Source organism: Mesoplodon bidens (genome assembly GCF_964165515.1).
Source record: "Mesoplodon bidens genome assembly, chromosome: 14".
Classification (NCBI taxonomy): domain Eukaryota; kingdom Metazoa; phylum Chordata; class Mammalia; order Artiodactyla; family Ziphiidae; genus Mesoplodon; species Mesoplodon bidens.
The window spans coordinates 9,121,184-9,148,239 of NC_138170.1; the positions used below are offsets into that span (position 1 = coordinate 9,121,184).

The window sequence follows — 27,056 nt, forward strand, 5'->3', positions numbered from 1 at the left end:
ATTTTCTGCTTCCTAGCTTTTCTCTCCCTTCCTTCTCTCCTAGAACACTTGACCTTTCTGGTTACCTCAATTTCTACTGCTGTGGAAGTAACCGTGTTTTGAAAAGGATAGAAAGGAATGAGACAAAGATGTATCTGCTCTCATCACTACTATTCAGTGTTGTGCTGAAGGTTCCAGGACAATTCAATGGGGGAAGGAGAGTCTTTTCAATAAATGATGCTGGGACAATTGGATATCCATCTGCGAAAGAATGAACTTGGATTCTTATCTCACACCATACAAAAACTTAATTCAAAATGAGTGATATATCTAAATATAAGAGCTAAAACTATAAAACTCTTAGGAGAAAGCATATAAGTAAACCTTCATGACTTTGGGTTAATAATGGCTTCTTAGATATGACATAAAAAGCACTAGCAATAAAAGAAAAATAATAAATTCAACTTCTTCAACATGTAAAACTTTTACACTTCAGCAAACACCATCAAGAAAGTGAAAAAGGAAGCCACAGACTGAGAGAGAATATTTGCAATCATATATCTGATAAGGCACCTATATACGAAGTATATAAAGAACTCCAACAACAGTAAGAAGAAAAATAATCCAATTTTTAAATGGGCAAAAGATTTGAACGTACATTTTGCAAAAAAAGACATACAAATGCCTAATAAGCTCACTTAGTCATTAGGAAAATGAAAATTAAAGCCATAATGAGATACCACTTTACACCCATTAGGATGACTATAATAAAAAAAAAGACAGTAACAAGTGTTAGCAAGGATGTGGAGAAAATGGAACCCTCATACATAGCTGGTGACAATGTAATATGTTGCTGCTGCTTTGGAAAATGTTTTAATAGGTTTACCATATGACCCAGAAATTCCATTCCACGCCTAGTTATATACCAGGGAAAATAAAAACTCATGTCCACACCAAAACTTGTACAGAAATGTTCATAACAGCATTATTCATAATCCCCAGAAGTGGAAGCAACATGAATGTCTATCAACTGATGAATGGATAAAGTGAGGTATATCCATACAATATTACAAATGTAATATTACTCCACCATAAAAAAGTAATAAGGTACTGATACATGCTCCAACTTGGATAAACCTCAAAAACTTTATGCTAAGTAAAAGAAGCCAGACACAAAATATCGCATGTTGTATATTCCATTTATGTGAAATTTCCAGAAAAAGCAAATATACAGACAGAAAGTAAGATAGTGATTGCATGGGGCCAGGGATAAGAAATGGACAGTGACTGCAAATGGGCACAAGATTTATTTGGGGGGATGATAGAAATGTTCTAAAATTAGATCATGGTGATGGTTACACAACTTTGTAAATTTACTAAAAACCATTTAATTATACATGTAAATCTTAAGTGACATAATTTTCAAGGTGTAGCTCATCAAAAATGTTTAAAAAAAAACAATAGGAGAAAAAAAGGCAACGCTTTATCCAGGCAATGATATTTGCTTGTGGTGGGATTTTAGGCAGTCATTTATGGATTAATCCAGAAAATCCAGGTTAGTACCACTATGTTAAATGCTGGAAATACAAAGATGATGTAGTCCCTGCCTACCAAAAACTCGTGGAGTGGAGATAATAAATAAATGATAATATGGTATGACAATTACGAAAATAGAAGTGTATGGAAAATGCTGTGGGAATTCAGAAGGAGCAAATAACGCTACCTGGAGGAATCTGGGAAAGCTCCACCAAGGAGGCAATGGTTGAGTGGGGCACTGAATGGTAGGTTGGGCTCAGCAGGAGAGAAGAGGCAGGAGAGCACACTGGCAGAGAGAACAGTGATGGTAAAGCTCAGCAGCGTCGGGATGTGGCATGCCTGTAGACACTGTGAGTAGTTCATGAGTGCTAGAGCAGAGTATAAAGAAGAGATGTATATGGAGGAAAGCTTTATCTTCAACAAAACTAAAAAAAAAGGTGATCTGTGGGCACATCTTGAAGGCCTGTGTGTGTTGTTAATAAATTTGGGCTCTACCTTATAAGCAACGGTTGGCAATTATAGTCTTTTAGGCTGGGAACAGGTGCAACCGCTTATAAAGCTATAACAAAAGCAAGGTGAAGAATTGAACAAGGGGATACAGCAACACCAAGGGGGAGACGAGACAGGAGAGAATAAACAGAGAAAGATTAAGGAGGCTTTAAATATAGGAAGGTATTTGGGGTTGGGTGGGGGGGGTCGGTCCTTAAAATTTTATAGAGTAAGCTACAGTGATGCCTAAGTCCAAGAGACAGCTCTGAGCTCAAAGTGGGCAAAGACAGTGCCAAACCTAAGGCCTATCCAGTTTGTGTCGGGCCATCTCTGAGCCAGCCCACAGGGATAAGAATGGAAGAGAAGGGGAAGACACCACATCAGGATTTGCAACAAGACCCTCAGGAACTGTGATGCCTGGGCCAGGACAGGTGGTTGACGTGAATGGTAGACGCCCCCTCCCAACATCTGTCTTCTAAACCCAGAAGACTCCTTCCTAAAAGTAAGCCTAAAATTGAGTCGTCTACCCTGAATCAAATTATTCGAGTCTCTGGTTTACTCACTTTGATCCAAGAAAAACATAACACTAAATCTGGATGCAGAATCACAAAGTCTGATGATTTTTAAAGCAAATATTTCCGTGCTTCTTCTCAAAACATAAATATTTTTGTTTAAAAAAATTTTTTTTGGTCCTGCCGCACGGCATGTGGGATCTTAGTTTCCCAACCAGGGATAAAACCCAGGGCCCCTACAGTAGAAGCATGAAGTCTTAACCACTGGACCACCAAGGAAGTCCCCGAAATTTTTTTAGAATAATGCACTTCAGGGCAACTCTTTCCTCTCACCAGTGACTAATTATTGGAGTCTGCATTTTCCCGGCTACCCTCCTTTCCCAGACACCATGATGCAATTGAAGAAACTTGACCTTTATATTCCCATCTAGCCCTCAGGATCCAAGTTAGTCTGAAGCTAGATGGACCCACCACAAAGATTTAACCCCACTTTGTGTTGCAAGATTTCCCAGAGAGTGACTGAAGAGTATTCTCAGGAAAGTACAGCAGCATCTCTTTCTTCCCTCTTAGAATTGCTAATACAGGGAGTCAGTTACTTGATCATCAGCTCTGGCACTTACTCCCCAACATCCTCACTCTAAGTGGCTGAGCCAGTAAGACTGACCAGAAGTGCCTCAACAGGAGAGGCAAGATAGGTGCAAGCCAGGACGCTACTATCCTGGAAGAAATAAATTACTGAGATTCCAAACACAAATAACTTACTGTCAACCAACCATCTCAGCTTGAAAAAGAATTTTTTAAAAAAAATCTTCTTGACATAATGAAAGAGATGGAGATGAGAATGGATGAACATTTAAAGGATTCAGAAGTTGGCAATATCAGTATCATAAGTAAAATCCTTTTCAGAACACTACAGAGGTGAATAATGAATTGTAGCAATGGGTCTGGAATTTTTCCAAGGAATTATATCATCCAGCAGTACAATCATTCCAATGCAGAATAGATATCTTTCCTACTTGTAACTTGGGGATGACTATGGAGCATAATTTCTCTGTGGAAAGAGATGGGATACCAATAAATTGTAATTCCCCATAACATAATTTCTGTGAGGCAAATTGTCTCCCTCATATGGATCTATCTTTCTTCCTTGGCTTAATATCAATGATTTATAAGGTATGTATAGAGTTTGAATAGCTTGTTGTAAATGTTTTGGTTTCATTTAGCTCATTGGCCCCCAAAAGAAGCAGTGGTTCATGGAAAGTATGTCTGTTTTAGAATACTACAGTCAATGATGGGATAAGGCACAAAATCAATATTTTTGAAGAAAAAAAACAGGAAGAAGAAAGAAATATGTAAACAGATCTCACTGGCTTTAGTTTCAGTTATTTGGGAAAAGCAAAATAATTAGGGGAGAGAACATATACTAGATTTTTTTCTGCTTTTTAAAAGTTGACTTTTATTATCTTTGGGGGTGGAGTAATAGAAGAAACTCAATGTGCTATTTCCACTTTCAGTACCAAATAAATGTGTGAATAAATAAACCTATTAGAATGCGGGTATGCATATCAATTAAAAGCAAACAATGTTTTTAAATGCAAAATTCTTTTTCAGGTGAAATTACATATGGTGGTAGAGTTACAGATACCTGGGATCAAAGATGCCTTCGTACTGTTTTGAAAAGATTTTTTTCTCCTGAAACATTACAAGAGGATTATAAATATTCTGAATCAGGTGAGTGACTTTTCAATATCATGGAAAACAACTTTTTCCAAGAAGTCGTTGACAGCATCTCTCAGTTTTCCATCCAGGAGCTGTCTGTGTCCAGTCCTCACAACCCAGACCCCACACCCTCCCATCCTCATGCTTGACCACCTTCAAAATGGCTTTGGTTGTAAGAGTACAAAGATACCTATTGTACAATAATCATTTTGAATTATTTCTGCTCTAAAATGGGTGGTATTCTAAGTGTGTTTTCAAAGTTCCGTAAATTCGGAACACACCTCTCAGTAGCATATCCCTGGGTTCTCAGAACCTTGAAATGTTCTGCAGGTTAACACTCTGAAAGTTTAGGACACTGATTAGATGTAAAGGCCTCAAGAAAAGGTAAAGAAACTAGACACAGAGATGAAGGCGAGGTAAAACCATCCCTGTTTCTCTGTGAGGCAGCTGATTATAGCCACGATCTGAACAGACAGAGAAGCACCAAACCTGGCAGTACTCAAAGCTCATCTATTTGAGACATATCGCCTTCTGTGTTTTCAATAACAGGTATCTATTTTGCACCCTTGGCTGACAGCCTACAAGAGTTTAAAGACTACATTGAAAACCTGCCTTTGATAGATGACCCAGAAATATTTGGAATGCATGAAAATGCCAACCTAGTTTTCCAGGTATGTGGCCTTTGAACTTAAAAGACACATTCATATTGTGTATATAAACCTGAAACATCAGTAGTCACCTCACTGGCTCTGTAAATTATAATCTTCTTAAATAAATAAATGAAATAAATGTTTCACCTCGACTTCAACATCTGGTTCCAATTTAGCCTGTTCCCCCTGGATCCTTCACAGAATCCTAAAATCGTCATTCATCTTCTTGTCACCAGCCACCCCCTCACCTTCCAGCCTCTGCTTAGTCCATAATCTACCTGCTAGTCTCCTGAAACATGGGGATTTGGATGATAATCCAGACCATCCTTTTTCTTTTGCACTTCTCCCTCCATGCTGGGCATATTTGTAACATATTTCACAAAGAGTTATGGACCTCCCCCAGATGAGTAGGTTATGAAAATACAATAGCAAATATCCAAGGCAGAGAAATTAAAACACTGTTCTTATGTAATATTGTACATGTACTTATGTGATATTGTACATCAACTATATCTCAATTTTTAAAAATAATTTAAAAATTAAATTAAAAAATAAAAGTACAGTTCATCAAGGTGACAGTACCAGACCACAGCAGTAGGTCCAAAGAGCAAACTGGACAATTTTACTCCCCCAAGACCCTCTGATGCCACACCATTACCTAAGGGTAGTCCGAGCTCCTCAGTATGGCAATCAAGGATCCCCCATGACCGGGCCATTACATACCCTTCCAGTTTTATTATCTGTCATAGTCTGGCATCTTTAGGTGAACCAAAGACACGAAAAGAGGTATGTCCCTGGAGCCCTGGAATACTCTAAAGGTTGGAGACTAGGTTGGCCTCACGAAGCTGAAGGGAATCACCTTTCTTTTCAACTTAAATTTGGCCCTTGCAAGTTAGAGACAAATTAGAGGGTAAGGTCTGCCTAGATATCAAAGAATCCATGCAAAACAACAGTGGAAATTCTCAATGATCATGTTCTCAGAGAACACGACATGACCTATGTCATGTTCTCTGCCCTAAAAATTGCTTTGCTATTCAGTGAAGAGTTGGAATATCTTATTTTTCCTGATTCTACGTTCAGGAGGAAAAAGAGGTGGCCAAACCTAGTGTTAATATTCAATTATCTGACTGTTTGTTCTGGAGTGGGTGGGTGTGGAGGTGAGAGAAGGGAGAGAGGAATGTGGAAATGGTAGGCTCACTGTATCCCGTGAGAAGCACAGGACTTTCGGGTGGAGTAACACTCTTGGCAGTATATACCTGGGAATGTAGTTTTTTATGTTTTCATTGGTTCAGGATGACTGAGAATGAGACAGTAGGCATGTAGTGAGCCCCAAGTTATGTTTTTCTTCCCAGCCTCCCTTCCTCCATTTTTCTGGTACAGTACATCCCCTACTCCCACCTCTTTCCTTTGGGAAAATTTCCCCTTCCTCATTCCATTAGATTCTGGTAAAACTTCCAACCACTCTCTACCTTCACAGAGGTAGGCATGTAACTCAGGCCTGGCCAAAGGCAGCACAACTTCACCCAGCCCCTGGAATTGGTCCAAGGAGCAGGGACATGGCCCACACTAGGTGCAAGAGATTCCTTTATAGGATATATAGACCCTAGGATGGAGGAGGGAGGAAAATTTCTTTCCTCTGTAATCACTGGCTACGATGCTGCATATCTGCAGCATTCTGTGCCCTCATCCCTGACCCACCTACCTCTTCTTCCTACCAAATGGAAGAAGGTCATCTGCCATAGGAAAGAATGAGAGAAACAACCAAATATGCACAAAAGAGAGAGTGCTAGATCCATCCATGCCTGAAACCCACATAACTTGTGTCCTCTTCTTCCCAGCTATATGTGCCAACAGACCCCTTCTCTTTGCTTTAGCTGGTTTAAGTTAGACAATTCTGCCTCTTGCCATCAACAGAGATTTAATGCAAAAGATACAAATGATTCCTTCCTCAGACCAGCAAACTATACTTACATAGATGCGTACTAGAGACTAGTAAAGAAAATTGAGCCTGGCTGCACTAAATGTTTCAAGACTTTTGTCTAACCAAGAAGTCAAGAACTAAAATGGAAAAGTCATAATATTAAACAACTGGCACTGAGCAGGGAAACCAAACTATTTAACTATAACATTAAGCAAATAATGTCACATATGTGTTTAGGACCTAATGAATATGTCAAAAGTAATGTTTGAAAGAAGATCTATTATGTAAAATATAATTTTTACAATCAAGATCTGTAATCCCAGGTTCTGAACTCTTTTCTCAGGTAAGTGGATAACGAGCATTGTGACTGGTATAAAGAAAACCTCTAAGAGGTTCCAACAAATATACATAAGAAGATACCATGTTTCTGAATTAAAAAAAAAACTAGAACAACTGAGAATATTTAATTGACCTTGGAAAAGGAATTTCTAAGCATAAAAGGCAATTGAAAAATAAATCACATTAGAAAGAGCCAGAACATTTGAGTATATCCAAAGGTCATAAGAAAACTAAAAGACAAATGACAAAGCAAAACATCTTTGAAACAGACAAACAACAACAACAAAAACAGAAAAGGTTAACTGTCCACACATGGGGCACTTTCCAGAATAGACCATATGTTAGACCACAAATTAAGTATCAATAGTTTTAAAAAGATAAGTATCATACAAATTATCTTCTCCAACTACAATGGGATAAAATTTGAAATCAATAAAACTAATGTAATCAAAACACTTGTACTGAATAAAGACAGACATATAGACTGATGAAGTAGAATAGAAAGCCCAGAAATAAACCCTCACATATATGGTCAAATGATTTTTGGCAAGGGTGTCAAGACCATTCAACGGGGAAAGGACAGTCTTTTCCACAAACAGTACTTGGAAAACTGGACATCCACATGCAAAAGAATGAAGTTGGACCCTTACGTAACACCATATACAAAAATTAACTCAAAATGGATCAAAGACTTTATGTAAGAACTAAAACACCATACACAAAAATAAACTCAAAATGGCTGAAAGACCTAAAGCCAAACACTATAAAACTCTTAGAGGAAAACAGGCAGAACACTCTATGACATAAATCACAGCAAGATCCTTTTTGACCCACCTCCTAGAGTAATGGAAATAAAAACAAAAATAAACAAATGGGACCTAATGAGACTTCAAAGCTTTTTCAGAGCAAAGGAAACCATAAACAAGATGAAAAGACAACCCTCAGAATGGGAGAAAATATTTTCAAATGAAGCAACTGACAAAGGATTAATCTCCAAAATATACAAGCAGCTCATGCAGCTCAATATCAAAAAAACAAACAACCCAATCCAAAAATGGGGAGAAGACCTAAATAGACATTTCTCCAAAGAAGATATACAGATTGCCAACAAACACATGAAAGAATGTTCAACATCATTAATCATTAGAGAAATGCAAATCAAAACTACAGTGAGGCTTCCCTGGTGGCGCAGTGGTTGGGAGTCTGCCTGCCGATGCAGGGGACATGGGTTCGTGCCCCAGTCTGGGAGGATCCCACGTGCTGCGGAGCGGCTGGGCCCGTGAGCCATGGCCGCTGAGCCTGCGCGTCCGGAGCCTGTGCTCCGCAACGGGAGAGGCCACAACATTGAGAGGCCCGCGTACCGCAAAATAAATAAATAAATAAATAAATGAATAATAAAATAAAATCAGTTTATCTAAAAAAAAAAAACTACAGTGAGGTATCACCTCACACAAGTCAGAATGGCCATCATCAAAATATCTACAAACAGGGCTTCCTTGGTGGCACGGTGGTTGAGACTCCACCTGCCGATGCAGGGGACACGGGTTTGTGCCCTGGTCTGGGAAGATCCCACATGCTGTGGAGCAGCGGGGCCCATGAGCTATGGCCTCTGAGCCTGCGCGTCCGGAGCCTGTGCTCTGCAACGGGAGAGGCCACAACAGTGAGAGGCCCGCCTACCACAAAAAAACAAACAAAAAAAATCTACAAACAATAAATGCTGGAGAGGGTGTGGAGAATAGGGAACCCTCTTGCACTGCTGGTGGGAATGTAAATTGATACAGCCACTATGGTGAACAGTATGGAGGTTCCTTAAAAAGCCAAAAATAGAACTACCATACCACCCAGCAATCCCACTACTGGGCATATACCCGGAGAAAACCATAATTCAGAAAGAGTCATGTACCCCAATGTACATTGCAGCTCTATTTACAACAGCCAGGACATGGAAGCAACCTAAGTGTCCATCGACAGATGAATGGATAAAGAAGATGTGGCACATATATACAATGGAATATTACTCAGCCATAAAAAGAAATGAAATTGAGTTATCTGTAGTGAAGTGGATGGACCTAGAGACTGTCATACAGAGTAAAGTAAGTCAGAAAGAGAAAAACAAATACCATATGTTAACACATATATATGGAATCTAAAAAAAAAAAGAAAAAGGTTCTGATGAACCTAAGGGCAGGACAGGAGTAAAGATGCAGATGTAGAGAATGGACTTGAGGACACGGGGAGGGGGAAGGGTAAGCTGGGACAAAGTGAGAGAGTGGCATGGACATATATACACTACCAAATGTAAAATAGATAGCTAGTGGGAAGCAGCCACATAGTACAGGGAGATCAGCTTGGTGTTCATGTCCACCTAGAGGGGTGAGATAGGGAGAATGGGAGAGAGATGCAAGAGGGAGGAGATATGGGGATATATGTATATGTATAGCTGATTCACTTTGTTATACAGCGGAAACTAACACACCATTGTAAAGCAATTATACTCCAATAAAGACGTTTTTTAAAAAAAGAACTAAAAATATAAAACTCTTAGAAGAAAACAGGACAAAAAGCTTCATGACATTGGATTTAGCAATGATTTCTTGGATATGACACCAAAGGCAGAAATAACAAAAGAAAACAACAGACAAATTGGACTTCATGAAAGTTTATTTTATTTTAATTTTTTCATTTTAATTCAACAGAGAGAAAGGCAACCCACAGAATGGGAGAAAATAGTCATAAATTATATACCTGATAAGGGATTAATATCCAGAGTATACAGAGAACTCCTAAAACCCAACAACAAAAAAACAAACAACCCAATTCAAAAATGGGCAAAGGACTTGAATAGACATTCCTCCAAAGAGAAATGTAAAATGGCACAGCCTCTGTGGAAAACAGTGTCGCAGTTCCTTAAAAAAAAAAAATTAGATTTACCATATAATCCAGCAATTCCACTTCTGGGTATATACACAAAAGAATTGAAATCAGGGACAAAAACAGATATTTGTGCACCCATGTTCATAGCAGCATTATTCACAATAACTAAAACATGGAAGCAACCCAAGTGTCCATCAGTGGATGAATGGATAGGAAAAAATGGTGTATACATACAATGGAATATTATTAGCCTTCAAAAGGAATGAAATTCTGCACAACATGGATGAACCTTAAGGACATGACACTGAGTGAAATAAGCCAGTCAAATAAAGAAAAATACTGCATAATTACATTTATATGAGGTATTTAGAGTAGACAAAATTTTGGAGACAGAAAGTAGGATGGTGGTTGCTAGAGGCTGGTGAGAAAAGGAAATGAGGAGTTATTGTTTAATGGGTACAGAGTTTCAGTTTTCCAAGATGAAAAGAGTTATGGAGATGAATGGTGGTAACAACATTATTAGTGTATTTAATATCACTGAACTGTACACTTAAAAATAGTGCAGATAGCAAATTTTATATTATGTGTATTTTACAACAAGAAAAAAATAGAAAATAGTTAGTTATCTTTATTATAGAATTATCTCCTATAAATCAATAGTAATAAACACTAAAAATCAAAAATGTACAAAATATATAAATAATTTATAAAGACAATACAGATAGCCAATGAACTTATTTTTTAGATGTTTAACTCTACTAATCCTCAAAGAAGTGCAAACCAGTGAAAAACTATTTTGTCCATCAAATTGGAAAGGATTTTTTAAGCAATGATAGCAATTCTTACAAAGACAGAAAGACAGGTCCTCTGATACACTATTGTTGGGAGTGTAAGTTGATACAGTGTTGTTAGAAATCAATGTAATAATACACAGTTTAAAAATATGCCTTTGGTAATATATCATTTAAAGAATGTAAATGATAGTGGATGAAATTCATATATAGATATTCTATTCACAGAGTTCTAAAAAAAATTTGAAAAATAGAAATATCCAAAAAGTAAATAAACAACTATATTAATTATAGTGCATTCAAACCACCGAGGATCAGTCACTTAAAACAAGCCTCATGAAGATTTTTCAGCGGTATGAGAAAATGTTTATGAAATTGAAAAAGAATAAATACTACATAAATTGTATGGGCTCAATATTTAAAACTATATGCACACATATACAGAAAATGTCCAGTGGGTGGGGGAGGTAAACTAAAGTTATAAATATCTCTGAAAAGCAAGATCATGAATAATTTTTCTTTATACTTTTCTGTGTTTCTAAATTTTCAATAATAAGCTATAATACTTTTCTAAATTCTACCACTCTATTTTTTTTTTGGCTGCACCCCATGGCATGTGGGATCTTAGTTCCCCAACCAGGGATTGAACCCATGCCCTCGGCAGTGAAAGCATGGAGTCCTAACCACTGGACCGCCAGGGAATTCCCCATAATACTTTTCTAATTGAGAAAATGTTGGGTTTTTTTATTGAAGTATAGCTAACCTACAATGTTGTGCCCATCTCTGCTGTACAGCAAAGTGACTCAGTTATACACATAGAGACGTTCTGTTTTTTATATTCTTTTCCATTATGGTTTATCACAGGATATTGAATCTAGTTCCCTGAACTATACAGTAGGACCTTGTTTATCCATCCATTGTTTATCCAATGTTTATCCATCCTATATATAGTAGTTTACATCTGCTAATCCCAAACTCCCAGTCCTTCTCTCCCCCACCCCCCACCCCCCTGCTCTCTATGTCTGTGAGTCTCTTTGTTTTGTAGATAGTTTCATTTGTGCCACATTTTAGATTCCACATATAAGTGGTATCATATGGTATTTGTCTTTCTCTTTCTGACTTACTTCACTTAGTATGATAATCTCTAGTTGCATCCATGTTGCCGCAAATGGCATTATTTCATTCTTTTTTATGGCTAAGTAGTATTCCATTGTATATATGTACTACATCTTCTTTATCCATTCATTTGTCAATGGACATTTAGGTTGTTTTCATGTCTTGGCTCTTGTGAATAATGCTGCTATGAACATAGGGGTGCATGTATCTTTTTGAATTATAGTTCTGTCTGGATATATGCCCAGGAGTGGGTTTGCTGGTTCATATGGTAATTCTCTTTTTAGTTTTCTCAGGAACCTCCACACTGTTTTCCATAGTGGCTGCACCAACTTATACTCCCACCAACAGTGTAAGGGGGTTCCCTTGAGAAAATGTTATTTAAATAAAAGTATGTTCTAAAACTGAATTCTCATTATTTCTTCCTCACTTTCATAACTGCCTTTTAAATTATTAGCCAAAAACTGTTTAACCATCTTTTACTGTGGTAAAACACGTGTAACATGAAATTTATCATTTTAACCATTTTAAGTATACAGTTCAATGACATTCAGTAAATTCACATTGTTGTTCAACCAAAAATGTTTAACTATAACACTGAGAACTAAACACTATCATTTCCAATGAGCACATTTTACCAACTATATCTTCAATATAAAATTCCCTTGGTTTTGGCCACTGCCATTATTTCTCTAATAAACTACGTGTGCAAAATTATTTTTTTGAGAATTTGGTTCTTCACTGTTCTGTCTCTTCTCACCATTACAGTACAAAGAGACCAACACTTTAATCAACACCATACTTGAGGTTCAGCCAAGGTCATCTTCTGGTGGAGAGGGAAAGAGCAATGATGAGATTGTCCAAGAACTCGTTGCTTCTGTCCGGACCAGAGTTCCAGGTAGTAAGTAATTCCTAGCACATATGTACAACGGGACTTTTAGGAATAAACTCAGAAAGCTGAGTGATAGGCAGGTGTCCAAATCTGCTTATTATGCAGATTTTTTCTTTACAGAGAGAGCTCTTCTGATGTAGAGCTCTCCATTTATAGATGAGAAGCCTATAGCACCTTGACATCTTAACTGCCAGAAGCATGAGGAACAAGTTGGTTTCTAGCTCGATGTAACTTTAACCAGACTTTTTCCTGAGTTTTCTAGTATCTCTAGACTTGTACTGTCCGAGACAGTAGCCGTTAGCCACATGTGGTTATTTAAACTTTAAATTAAATTTAAAATTCATTTCCTCAGTTGCACTAGCCACATTTTAAGTGCTGCCATACTGAACAATGCCAATGGAGAACATTTCCATCATCATAAAATATTCTATTGGACAGCCCTGCTCTGGAATCCATTTCTTTTTTTTTTTTCTCCAAAAAGAGAGGTGGCTAGATTATTTCACTTTGTTTTCTAGTGAGTTAGGGAATCTTCCTGAATAATCACAGAGATCCACTTTCACACTTTTCTTAGAGTGACTGTAGATTTAGATGTCTTAATATATTGTTCATGGTTGGAAATGTCATTATAGGGGAAAAAAAGATGAGGCATAAAAAAAAAAAACTAGTGACTGTAAAAGTAAACTGTGTTCCTGTCTCTATTCACAATACTCTGGCATCAAGTGTATGGTTTTCCCCCTACATTAGGCAGTTACTCTCTGGACACCAGCTGGGTGTCCTACAGTTCAGTTATGACTTTATCCAGAGTGGGCACAGACCCCACAGTTTAAGGGCTCAGTCCCACAAGACTGTCCCCACTTCAGATGCCAACAAGTCCCCAGGTTGTGACTGTACTTCTGACCAACCAGCCATAAATCGAGGATTCCCACAACCCCCTTCTGGGGTTCAGTAATTTTCTAGAACCACTCACAGAACTCAGGGAAATGGTTATTTACATTTACCAGATTACTTTATATGATATAATAAAGGATAAAGATAAACAGCGAGATAAAGTACATAAGGCAAGGTCCAGAAGAGTCCCAAGGGCAGGAGCTTTTGTCCCTCCTGGCACATGATGCATTCACCAACCCAGAAGCTCTCCAAACCCCTTCAGTTAGGTCTTTATGGAAGTTTCATTATGTAGGCATGATTTATTAAATCACTGGCTTTAGTGATTAACTTAACCTCCAGCCCCTTCCCTCTCCCAGGAGGTCAGAGTAGAGCTAGAAGTTCCAACTCTCTAATCACATGGTTATTTCCCCTGACAACCAGCCCCTCATCTTTAGGGGTGGTCCAAGAGTCATCTCATTAACATACACTCAGGTGTGGTTAAAAGGGGCTTGTTATCAATAACAAAAGTTGTTCCTTTCACCTTCATCACTCAGGAGCTATTTCAGGAGTTGGGGTCAAAAACCAACAATTATAGAAATGATGCTCCTATCACTCTTATCAATGAGGAAATTATAAGAGTTTTAGGGGCTCTGGCCAGAAGCTGGGGACAAAGACCAAAATACATATTTCTTATTACATCAAAGGAACACAGAGTAAGTCTTGCCAATACTACGAAGGCCCCCAGAAAAGAAAGGATCTGTGTGACCTCAGAAGTCAGTTATGTTCCTCCTAAAGCAGCCCCGCAAAAGACTCTCTTCTTGAGTGGAGAGTTATGTTGATATTGAAGCAACTGAGTTATTTTAGGAAGCATTTTTAATAAACATAAGATGGAGGACTGGGTGGAAAAAGGGATGAAGGTGGATGGATGGATGGATGGATGGATGGAAGATGGATGGAAAGTTAGTATACTTGTTTCACAGAGTTCCACTGACACCTAGGAGGTTTTTCTCTCCACACTTCATAAAGTTTGTACTTTTACTGTGAAATGATAAGCCATGCCATCTGCTGAGACTGAGGGGCAGGGGTGCAATTGGCTCAACAAAAGAACTGAGGTTCCAAATAGCCCGAGGGGACTGACAAAAGGAGAAGAGTGTAGGCATGTAACCGCAGCCCTGTGGACCCAAGAGCTTGCACTTACCCACACTGCTGTGTGATTTTTCTACAGCAGCCAAAATGTGAGTGGTTAAGAGGAAATTGATGTACATATCTCAGAGCCACTTGTTTTCTCACACTTTACTCATCTATGTAAGGAAAATGCAGTGCCTTCATTTTTTAGAGCTTATATGAACCTCTACTGGATGGATTGTAGGGAAAAAGAAGAGCACAATTTTCGATCCAGCTTGAAACATGGACCCATTTCACAATCCAGTCAGTCCCTTTGAACAATACTCAGTAACCTGGGATAAATGCTGTCTCTCTCCTCTCTTGGGGGGTGTCCTGCCCCCAACCCCTCCTCTCTTAGATGCAACACGGGTGTGTAGGGAAGAGCAAGGCTTGCATACGCCGCATACACACAAGGCAGAGGAGACGACTCAGGACCCCTGGTACCTCTGATCTCAGGGATGTCCCTTGTCTACCAGGTAGCACTTGCCACTGAAGTCCAAGGGGCCTGACTCCCACTCAGCCTAGGCCCCAGGGACAAGAGAAGTTGGCTTTAAGAAAGGTTAAGATAAGTGCATTCCAATAGCAATGTGATAAGGAGAGAAATCAACAATAATTGATCTGATGAATCAGCCGTCTGTGTTTCAGAAACTCTGGAGATGGAGAACGCTTCTGAGAGCCTTTATGTCAAGGATTCTCACGGACGCCTTAACTCCTTGACCACTGTTCTTGGACAAGAAGTGGACCGGTTTAACCATCTGCTGAGGCTAATACATGTATGCACGCTCACTGCTATCCTTGCTATTGGGTATCAAAGCTTTGTGCAGAGTGTATAACAATGTGAAGTTTCCATTCCCATCACTTCAACATTTCCATCTGGATATGCTAACAACCCTTCAAGCCCATCTTGTCTAAATCTGAATTCACCCTCCTCTAGTCTGTGTTCCCTTTCTCTAATAATGGCCTAGTGACTATGTGGCATTACAAACCCTTCATTATCCTAACCTGCACCCTTAGAATTACCGTTGATTCATTAGGAATTTGACCAGGGACCTAAGCACTCAGTTAAGAGAGATTCAGTGCTTGTTCCTGATGGCTAGTTTGCTTTTAATATCATAGTCTTTATGAAGACTATGACAACCAGAGTTTCTTAAATTGGAGGCCACAAAACACCTAAATTAGGATCCACTGTACTGCAGGTTCAAATGTAGATTCCCTGATTCCAATTCAGACCTATGGAGTTAGGATTCCTTGAGGAATTCCTGGGGATATGAATTTTAAATAAACTCCCCCAGATGATGTCAGTGCAACTAAAATTTAAGAACAACTATTTAGACCTTTGCCTTATGCTCAGGAATACTTTCTGAATGGCGTTGACTTTGTAATGCTGGCTACAGGACTTCCTGTTGTCTCTGTGCATAACTTTAGTAAGGGAAACTATTAGAAACCAAATATTGAGCAGTAACAGGAAAAGTTCTACTGCCAAGCAGGGAACCAAATATCTAGCACAGAATCAAGGCTCAGTGATAAGATTGGGAAGTGTTGCTAGGGTAGATCTTTTAAAGATCGTCTCTTCCCTATTAGGAAAGCAAAGTCTCCAAATGTTTCTGGTCGTCTGGCAATACCCAGGCTTGTGGGTTAGGGGGCCACTGGGTCAGCTGAATATGTGACATCATCACCTTGGGTCTATGGCATCTGGTTAGGTAAACCAGTGTCAGCAGGCCAGGTAGTCAGGTCAGAGCTTATTACCTTCTACATTGAATAAATCAGGGTACAGAGGAAGCTGCTGTGATAAAGATCCCCAAATACAGTGGCCAACACAGGATAGAAATTCACCGCTCTTTCAGTTAAGAGCCCAGACAAAGCTCTGTCTAGGACAGGTAATTAATCTTGCTTTATGAGCTCATCCAAGAATCTCAGCTGGAGGGCTGGCTCTTCCAGTCTCAACAGGTAGCTTCCATCTCTGGGACTAAGGTGGCTGTTCCAACTGTCCCCTTTTGCCAGCCACTGGGACAGGGGAAAGAGAGCTGAGGGAGAGCAGCTTCCTCGTAAAAATGTAACCTAGAAGTTGCATACATCATTTTTTCTTATATCCCTTTAGCCAAAGCTTGGTCACATGGCAACACCCCCAGCTGCAAGGGTGGCTGGGAAATGTAGTCCCAATATCTGTATTGGATTGCTCTGTGCCCAGATAAAACTAAGAGGATACTGTTGTTCAGAGGAGGAAGAGGAGATGGATGCTGCTCATCTCTGGCCTCTTCCACATCATGTATGGCCTTTCACCCACTTAAAGATGGACAAGTCCAAATGTCACTTCCTCACAAAGTCTTCCTGGAACACCAGCCCTTCCCTCCCCCACCAGATGACAGGGACCCCTCCTCAGGGCTCCATCACTTGAGGTGTCTGTGTCCATCACTGTATTTGTGTACAATGTACCACCTTGTTTTGTAATTACTCCTCCATGAGTATGGCTCCCCCAGTAGACAATGAACTTGAAGAGAAGGAGACTAGTGTATAAGTCATCTCTTTTTCCCCAGTGCCTGACACGTCCTAAATCCTCCATGAATCTTTGAACATGCAAGTGAACGAATGTGGCTCACAGGAACAAAGTGGTCACTTCTTCTGGTCAAACAATAGTGTCCACCACTAATGGAAGAATTCACCTAAAAAAAAGTAGAAGAGAGAGGAGCCCTGGGAGAAGCAGCCTGCAAGGCAATCAGGAGTCATAGCCAAGCACTCCCATTGCAGGGAGGGGTGGTGCCCACCACTGTATGCTGGGCCTGCACCAGAGATCTCCCTCATCCTGACCCCTGCCCTGTCCTGCCTTGCCCTGGCTCTGTCCCAGCCTCACTTTCACCTCACCCAGCAAACAGCAAGACCTCACTGTGGTAGTGATAAGGCCAAGGGAGGGCGGGAGCATCCGGGGCCTCGGGCTGCCATCTTGGTGAGCTCACTCTCCTCCAGACGGTTACAGAACTGTGAGACGGGGCAAGTCCTGGGAGACACGAGGCCGCTAGCCATAAGGGAGAACATTCTGATGTGCGCCTTTCCCACTGAATAGGACTACATGTTAGCTGCCTCCTCTGAGAGAACTGGCTGCAGTGTGACCTCTGTCTACGCTGATTTGGAAGGCACTAGCAGCCTGGCGCCTCCAGCTCTCTGACTTAAGTGTTCTCCATGAATCTTAGATAACTCTTCTGCTACCTTTTTCCATTTTGGGTGTCTAAGATGGAGTGTTGTTTTGGCTCTGGCTGAGGGCCTTTTTCCTGAGCTCTGCTGTAAATGGTTCCTCAGATCCTAAGGGCATAGCTACTTAAAACTCCTCTCTTCTATCACTGCCTCTTGTGAAAAGAGGTGGGAGGAGGGGAATAACTCCACGAAGGAATGGAAGGATGACTCGACCTTTTTGTCACATGTCGCCCATCTCTAGAACTATCTGCATGTGGTCCTAGGACTTAGTTTTTTAATCAACATGAACTTGGTCTCTAACATCTTCCTGTAATATTTTCCTTATGTATGGCGGTAGTTGTCACAAAACTGGAACCCATGAGAGCCATACAAATCTATATGGCCTGCCTTTACCTTTAGCCAAGTGGCAGATATTACCCTGTACTTCCCATGGCTTCTGTGGGTCCAGCATCTCCCAGGACTACTGCCGGCCTCTGTCTTTTGTTGAGATGAGGGGAGGATAAGGGACATACCTTTAAAAAGTGTTTCCAGTATAAGGAGGCTCTCTGGAATCAGCTGAAAGATTGGTCTCATCTAAGAATCTCCCCTTTCTGCTATAACTCCTGGGGCCAGCAAGCAGGCCCTTAAGCATAAGGCAACACCTGCTACCATGAACAAGTTTCATTCCACCTGATAATTACATCTGTAAAGAGCACCAACCCCTTTTTATTCTTTCAGACCTCTCTAGATACGCTCAACAAAGCCATTGCTGGATTGGTGGTGATGTCTGAAGAAATGGAAAAAGTGTATAACAGTTTCCTCAACAACCAGGTTCCCTCTCTGTGGTCCAACACAGCCTACCCATCCCTAAAGCCACTAGGATCGTGGGTCAAAGACCTTATTCTGAGGACTGCATTTGTGGACGTAAGAAAATTCACTTCTTTGGGGTCTGATGAATTTGATGACACGGTTGGCCCTAAAGTTCTTAGGAAGCCCTCGCTAACTGAAATATTGACAACCATCGAGGGATCATCTGAACCCAAAGAAACAGAAACTTCCAGAATAGCATCAGTTTGAAAGTCTTATGCTGATTATAGTATAGTTTGCCATAGACCCTTATTCCCACAGTCTATTTTAATTCCCGGCCATCCTTGGAGTTTCAGATCTAGCTCATGAGACCTCACCATGAGGCACTGAACCAATCTAACATGGGTCCAAAGGGTCAGGTGTGACCATGCTGTCCTCTCCCCCTTCTAGAACTTCTGTAATAACCAGGTTCTGGGTTTATGGTCAGCCTGGTGGGTGAGGAAGGGGGTCAGGGCAGGCAGTAAGAATGGGGCTGGTGATAACTCAGGACTGGTTTAGATTCTGCCTCCTGGACACCCTCCAAAATATGACTTTGATTTAAAAGACAAATTCTGTCTCAGAAAAAAAAAAAGTGCATTATGGTGTAATGTTTCTCCTTCAGCTGTGGCTCAAAAGAGGCCAGCCTAAGTCCTTCTGGATCTCCGGGTTCTTCTTTCCTCAAGGATTTCTAACAGGTACCAGTGCTTTCCCTAGAAAAATCCCGTAAGAAAGATCATTATGTGTGATGAGTTGTGCCGGGTTTCTAGGAACTTTGAAAATGGTATGGCTGCTGATGGCCTAACCAAGGGGTTGTTGATTATAAGGCAGCCGAACAAGGCCCTGCTCTTCCTCGCTTGCTGGGGTGGGGAAAGGATGGCAGAAATAGCAGACGTTCCCCCAGCAACCTAATGCCCACTCTTCTCAGGTTACCAGTGCAAGTGCTGCTGCCCTGTGAATGCACACAGCTACCCCAAGTCCCCACATAACCCATGCTCAAGGGCACTACCTGCTCTCCACCTTCTCCGGTCCCACCTCTGAGCAGCGTCCTTCCCTCTAAAAAATACTCTTGCTGTCCCTCCAGTGACCCTCAGGGATTCTGCCCAGGACCCCAGAGGGGACCAAGGTCTCTGGGCTCCTAGATGCTAATGAGCCCAGCCCTTCATCTGTCTCATCCTGAGTCCCTTCTAAACAGCCTATAGAAAGCCCATACAAGACAAGCTAAGCAAGATGCTAAAGTTGGGGAGATTGGGCTCTGAAACTCCCTCACGGGCTTGTCTCTCTCATTGGCAGAGTGGTGCACTTTAGACTTGGCCTCCCCTCTCTTCCCAACCAGGACCAAAATTCGCACATGCTTTGGCTCCACCCCTCCCAACTAATTCAGAGTAAGGTGTTAATGGTTGGGTCCTCTGGATGGAGAGGAAGCTCTCTAATGCATCTAGAGCATCCCGGTTGAGGCGCGTGGGGGCCGTGTTTGAGTAATAGTAACCCAGGTTTCTGGCTTTCATATCTACAGGAACTCTTCAAAATCATGCTCGGAAATATAATTTGCCTATAGATGAGCTGAGTTTCAAGTACAACATGATTCCTATCTATCGGGATCAAGCCACAGTTATAGACGCTGCCAAGACAGTGCAGTTTGGACAAGAACTGCCCATGGACATGGAGGTATTGTCCCCCCGACAGTTGTTACAGCACAGCAGCTTCTGTCCCACTGTCATCCAGTATCTCAGGCAATCTCCCCTGCCCCACCCCAACCCCGCTTTCCATTTGCAGGAGTGGGAGAGGGCAGGGTGGGACTCACAACCCCAAGACAAGCTCCCCAATTAGCAGTGACCGGATGGGAACTGCCTAAATTAGTCTGACCTGTAAAAATATATTTTACAGCAATACTGTAGGTACCTACGGTAACTTTCTCATTTGTGCGGAGGAAGTATGGCAAGAGGTTAAAAACCAGAGTTTCAGCACTGGGAAGGCCTGAGGAAATTCTGACTTTCTCCCTCCCCAGTTGTGTCTGCAAGAGCAATTACTAACATGTCTGCACCACAGTGTTCACATCTGCAAAATGGGGCTCATGCCACCAACCTCAGAGCTGTAAGGCAGTGTAACTGAAACTTCAGGTGTCATGTGACCAGCACATAGTGAGCCCACAATAAATAACTGTTATCATAAGCTAAACATACCTGCCTCATTCACTCAGCTGCCTCCTAGCAGAATTGATATGCTAACTTCATATGTCATATAACTATAACTACATCACATAACCAATAGGAATGTACCAATACTAAGGAAGCAGTTCAGACTCTTTGCTTACATAGTTTACTCCCTCTAGAGCAGAGGTTCTCAAAATGTGGTCCGCAGACCAGCAGCATCAGCATCACCTGGGCACTTATTAAAAATGAACTTGTTTACAAAACAGAAATAGACCCACAGATGTAGAAAGCAAACTTATGGTTACCAAAGGGGAAGGGGGGTAGGGATAAATTAGGAGGTTGGGATTAACATATACACACGACTATATATAAAATAGATAACCAACAAGGGCCTACTGTATAGCACAGGGAACTATATTCAATATTTTGTAATAACCTATAAGGGAAAAGAATCTGAAAAAGTATATATCTATCTATCTATCTATCTATCTATATATATATATATATATAGAGAGAGAGAGAGAGAGAGACATAGACATATATATGTTAACTGAATCACTGCTGTATACCTGAAACTAACACAACTTTGTAAATCAACTATACTTCAATTTAAAAAAAGAAAAAGAAATGTAAATTCCAAGGACCCATTCCAGATTGAATCAGATACTGGGCTGGGACCCAGAAATCTATATTTTAACAAGTCCTCCAGGAGGTTCTTAGCCCATTTGAGTTTCAGAACCCCTGCTCTAGAATATCTCAACCTCAACTGCAGGTTAGAATCACCTATGGGGTTTTAAAAACATCCTGATGCTCAGTCCACACCCAATTACATCAAAATCACCCCAATTATATCAGTCATCATTATATTTTAAAGCTCCCCTGTCAATTCCAGTATATAGGTGGGGCGAGAGCCACCACTGCCAATCTGAGCTGCCCACTTTCAACGTGCTGAGATATTGATGGGGCGGGGAAACCTCTGCTTCAAAGCACCTGTCCACCCCAGAGGGCCTTATTAATGTAATTTTCTATGTGTGCTGTGAAATCAAAGATCTGCTCCAGATTGCTTTTGCCAAGAATGTGTTCACTAGCCGGTCAGTGTAGATGGGGTAAGTGGCTTTTACTAAACCTTCCTTAAAGTATCATGGTATTCGTAGGAATTGTTCCCGGGTAACTTAATCAGTATCCACCCACTCAGATCTGCTTGATCTAGTCTTTGCTCTGATTAGCAAAAACACACAAAGATGAGATTGATCCCATATTCATGGATTACTCTATGAAATACTGTAATACCCCATGCCTCTTAATTGCCTGTATCTTAAAATGACAACGCAAGAGCTTACGTCTTTAAGGGAATTCGTTTTAGCATCAAAATTTTTTTGATGCTAAAGTATTTGCATGCAAAAGTAGGGGGAAATCAATTGAAAGATGCACTCCTTCTTATTTTGAGACCCTTCTTAGCCAGGAGAGCATCGCAGGCCCAGGTCAGGACTAATCGAGGCTGCAGGAGGGCAGGACAACACCCACATAAAAGCCCTCATCCAGTCCGTCCTGGATGCCAGCCCTGCTCTGTGCCCGGCACACTCCATCTGCCACATAGACTGACTCTGACGGACAGATGTTTACAGTGACCACCTCTGTCCCTCCAGCCTGCCCCAGTCTACACACATCTCCACGTGGGTCATGTGCAGTGAACCACAACGATGCCTGGGAATGCCTGCCTTCTGTGGAGACTGCAAACTGTATAGTCAGCCCATCTCCTGGTCCTCCTAGCAAACATCTGCAAGACACAGCAGGAGGAGACTGTTGGATGACTTGAGTTCTGTTACAAACAGCAGGGCCACTGTCAGCCCATTGCCACCTTTGTGCCATTTAGGAAAAGGCACTAGCTCTGTGTGTGGGCAGATGGCTCCTACACACAGCTTGGCAAGTGGGTGGCAGGAGGGTTTCAGCCTCTACTCAGGCAAACCTGAACAAGCATATAGAGCAGCCCCCAAAACAGGAAGGCCTTTCTCTACCTCGCTGCACGCGAGGGACAAACTACAGGACACTAGGTAGTAAAGTCCAACCAAAAAGCGCTTACCATCCTTTTATTCACTATAAAACACATCACTTATGACCACACAGCTTGGTCCTCTGCCTGCAGGTGTGAAGCTCCAGTTATCCAAAGGTCTAGGGCCCCAGAACTGGCCAAATTCACTCAATGTTTGAGGAAGGACACACAGAAGCCCACAACTGGAAGAAATTGTATACCAGTGGTGACATCTAATCACAGGACATTGAGGGACAGGGTCTCTGTCTCTGTCTCTCTTTCTCCTGCAAAATTTCTTTTTTTTTTTAATTTATTTATTTTTGGCTGCATTGGGTCTAAGTTGTTGCGTGCGGGCTTTCTCTAGTTGTGGCGAGCAGGGGCTACTCTTCATTGCAGTGTGTGTGCTTCTCACTGTGGTGGCTTCTCTTGTTGCGGAGCATGGGTTCTAGGCACGCGGGCTTCAGTACTTGTGGCACACGGGCTCAGTAGTTGTGGCACATGGGCTCAGTAGTTGTGGCACGCGGGCTTAGTTGCTCCGAGGCATGTGGGATCTTCCTGGACCAGGGATCAAGCCCATGTCCCCTGCATTGGCAGGCAGATTCTTAACCACTGCCCCACAGGAAAGTCCCGCTTCCTGCAAAATTTCCCTTAAAAATCTTTCCATAGGCACTCTGTAAATATTATTGCCAATATATAACCTATCTTCTGGAATGGCACCCAGATCTTTGAAAGGCCTTGCTAAAAATAACAGATGATAATCACAGCCCTCTTGTCCATCTACTTCCCATGAGAAGGGGAAAATCCTAACATCATGATATCAGAGACTGAAGCCCATCAGTGGGTTTCCCAGGGGTACCCCCTACCGGACAGCCTGTGGGAGTGTGAAAAGTATGAGATTCGGCGACAAACTGAAAAGCAAATTATTTCACCTTTTGGAGCCTTGGCACTGTCCTCTCCAAAATGTGAGTGATAAGAGAATCTCTGGATTGGGTCTTAGAATTGAGTGAGGATGTAGGACTAGGAAGTGGCCCACAAAACTGACCCCTCCTCCTCTTCTCACCTATGAACTTGTGTGTGTCTTTCAGTTGCCCTCTCCTGAGGATGGTGTTCTTGTCCATGGGATATTCATGGATGCTTCTCGATGGGACAATAAGGAGATGGTGATAGAAGACGCACTGCCCGGACAGATGAATCCAATGCTGCCTGTGGTGCATTTTGAACCTCAACAAAATTATGAGCCAAACCCAACACTCTACCACTCCCCACTTTATAAGACAGGGGCCCGGGTAGGAACACTCTCAACCACAGGTGAGGATGTTCTAAGATCAGTATAATGACCGAATGCAAACTACAATCAAAGTCCAAATGCTAAACTGTAATGTACAAAGGGTGATCTTGGGCCAATTAGCCAGGCTTAAAATAAGACCACTTATAACACACAAATTTATAAATGCTGTAAATTCTATTTGTTTTAATGCTGAGTGTAGATTAATATTATAAAGCCAATGCTTGCTTCTATTAGTCTAATGAGTAGAAAATAGTTTATTTTGTGTGTGTCTTTCAATTTATTTATTTATTTTATTTATTTTGGTTGTGCCGGGTCTTAGTTGTGGCCAGCGGGCTCCTATATGCGGCATGCACGTGGGATCTAGTTCCCCGACCAGGGATCGAAACCGCATCCCCTTCATTGGAAGGTGAATCCTAAACCACTGCGCCACCAGGGAAGTCCCAGAAAGTAGTTTATTGAGCAGTGCCTTCTAACTGAAAAATGATGGACTGAGTAGACACATCTATCTCTGACCAAATCCATTGAGACTCAGCGTAGAAAAGAGATTTTAAAATAAATAAGTGGAATGCCATGCTACAAAAAGAGAAATCTTAGTAGACCTGAAACTGAGATACAGCCCTGTAAAAAAGGAACCAGATAAAAAGAAAGCCATATCAACAGATAAGCTGAAGAAGTGAATGCAGACAGCTAGAGAGTGAGCCAAGATAATGCGCTGAGGAAACCCCTCAAAAGACAGCACAATGCAATTTTTTTAAGTGGCACTGTGGAAGAAGTCAAAATCACCAACATTTATCTAGTAGGCAATCTGGAAGGAGAAAGGAGAAAAAATGGAAGAGCAATAATATTTGAAAAACTGGCTGAGAATTTCCCAGAGCTGAAGAAACAGTTGAGCCCTCAGATTGAGAGATCTCACAAAGTGGTAGGGGTAATTTTTTAAAATATACAACGAACAAATAAAAAAATTTTAAAAGAAACCTAGATATGTCACAGTGATACCTAAGATCATCAGAAATAAAGAAAATTCTCAAAGAGATAAAATGCATTAATATACTGGAACTAAAATTCCAGAAAATGAGAATCAGATTGACTTCAGACATGTCTCATTATCCGCAGTGCATATAAAAATAGAGAAACTTCTTCAAAGGGCTGAGGAAAAACAACTTTGAACCAGAATTGCAAGTGCAACCAAATTATCATCTGAACAAAAAGTTGTAATAAAGACCGTCTTGGACATACAAAGGCTCTAAATTAATCACCACTGATCCTCTATTTAAAACACACACACACACACACGGTTAAATCTTTAATAGTTTGACCGTAAAAATGAATTTATAATAACTTGGAACTAAATTTCCAGATGACAGAAATATGGGAGGGGAGCCAGGAAGAAAGAACTAAAAAATCTTTCTCATTTGAATGGAGAATATAGATACTGATGATATTTATTTTTCTAATAAAATATTCAGTTAAAGGGTGTTCTCTAAGGGTAACGTACAGAATAGAACTAAAATAGACATTCGTGTCACATGACCTCCCACTCCTATGACAAATTTAAAAAAGTGTTCAAAGGTATTTTTTAAATTAATAATGGTAGTTACAAGTTTTTGTAGGGACATGTACTTTTATTTGTCTTGGATAAGTATCTAGGAACGGAATGACTGAATCATGCAGTAGGTATGTTTAACTTCTTAAGAAACTGCCAAAATGTTTTCCAAAGTGGCCGTAGCACTTAACATCCCCACCAGCAGCGTATGAGGGTTCCAGATCCTCCACAGCCTCAGCACCGCTTAGTACAATCAGTCCTTTTAATTTTAGATGATACATGATGGATAGATAGGTAGATGATGATGATAGATAGATAGATATAGATAGATGATAGATAGATAGATAATAGAATATAGTGGCATCTCTTTGTGGGTTTAATTTGCATTTCCCTAATGACTAATGACAGTAACCATCTTTTCTGGTGCTTATTTATATCTTCTCAGATGAAGTGTCTGTTCCAATCTTTTGCCCTTTTTTTTTTTTTTTTTTTTTTGCGGTACACGGGCCTCTCACTGTTGTGGCCTCTCCCGTTGCGGAGCACAGGCTCTGGACGCACAAGCTCAGCAGCCATGGCTCACGTGCCCAGCCGCTCCGCGGCACGTGGGATCCTCCCGGACCGGGGCACGAACCCGTGTCCCCTGCATCGGCAGGCGGACTCTCAACCACTGCGCCAGCAGGGAAGCCCTTACCCATTTTTTAACAGAGCCATTTGTCTTCTTATTATTGGCTAAAATTCCAACAGGAACTCTGTGGTTTTCAGGAAAAGGAACAAAGAAAAGGTAGTAATTCAAAGACGTTGCACTGGCACAAGATTCTATAAACAGATCCAATGTACTGGAGAGAGAGCCCAGAAACGCACTATGCATATGTGGGAACAGCATCATTTAAAATTGATCAGGAAGATGGAAATTATTCCACAAATGATTCTGGGACAATTGGTTATACCAAACTTAGATCCTTATCTCCTACCACATACAAAAATTAAATCACAGATGGACTCTATAGAGTTAATCATCAGTAAAATTTTAAAGTATTAACCTTAATGAAATAATGGCTCTAAGTAATAATTATCAGCTGCTGCTGACATTCCAACAAAGAAAGACAACCAGACACAAGGCGTTCCCTGATGGAAGTGCACACCACCTAGGAAGTATTCTTGCCAAAAAAACTCAACCCTGAATGTGATC

The 27,056-nt window shown here is 40.9% G+C and overlaps 1 protein-coding gene across 1 annotated transcript in view; it reads left to right on the forward strand.

Annotated features, from left to right (window-relative positions):
* The window catches only part of DNAH6 (dynein axonemal heavy chain 6), a 274,144-nt gene that overhangs the window by 245,833 nt on the left and 1,255 nt on the right, over positions 1-27,056 (forward strand). The window contains exons 69-76 of the mRNA XM_081255033.1: positions 4,128-4,247; positions 4,785-4,906; positions 12,692-12,821; positions 15,492-15,619; positions 18,750-18,935; positions 19,480-19,552; positions 20,371-20,522; positions 24,122-24,344. Of these exons, the coding sequence (XP_081111159.1) occupies positions 4,128-4,247; positions 4,785-4,906; positions 12,692-12,821; positions 15,492-15,619; positions 18,750-18,935; positions 19,480-19,552; positions 20,371-20,522; positions 24,122-24,344 (1,134 nt within the window). The remainder of the gene's footprint in view (positions 1-4,127; positions 4,248-4,784; positions 4,907-12,691; positions 12,822-15,491; positions 15,620-18,749; positions 18,936-19,479; positions 19,553-20,370; positions 20,523-24,121; positions 24,345-27,056) is intronic.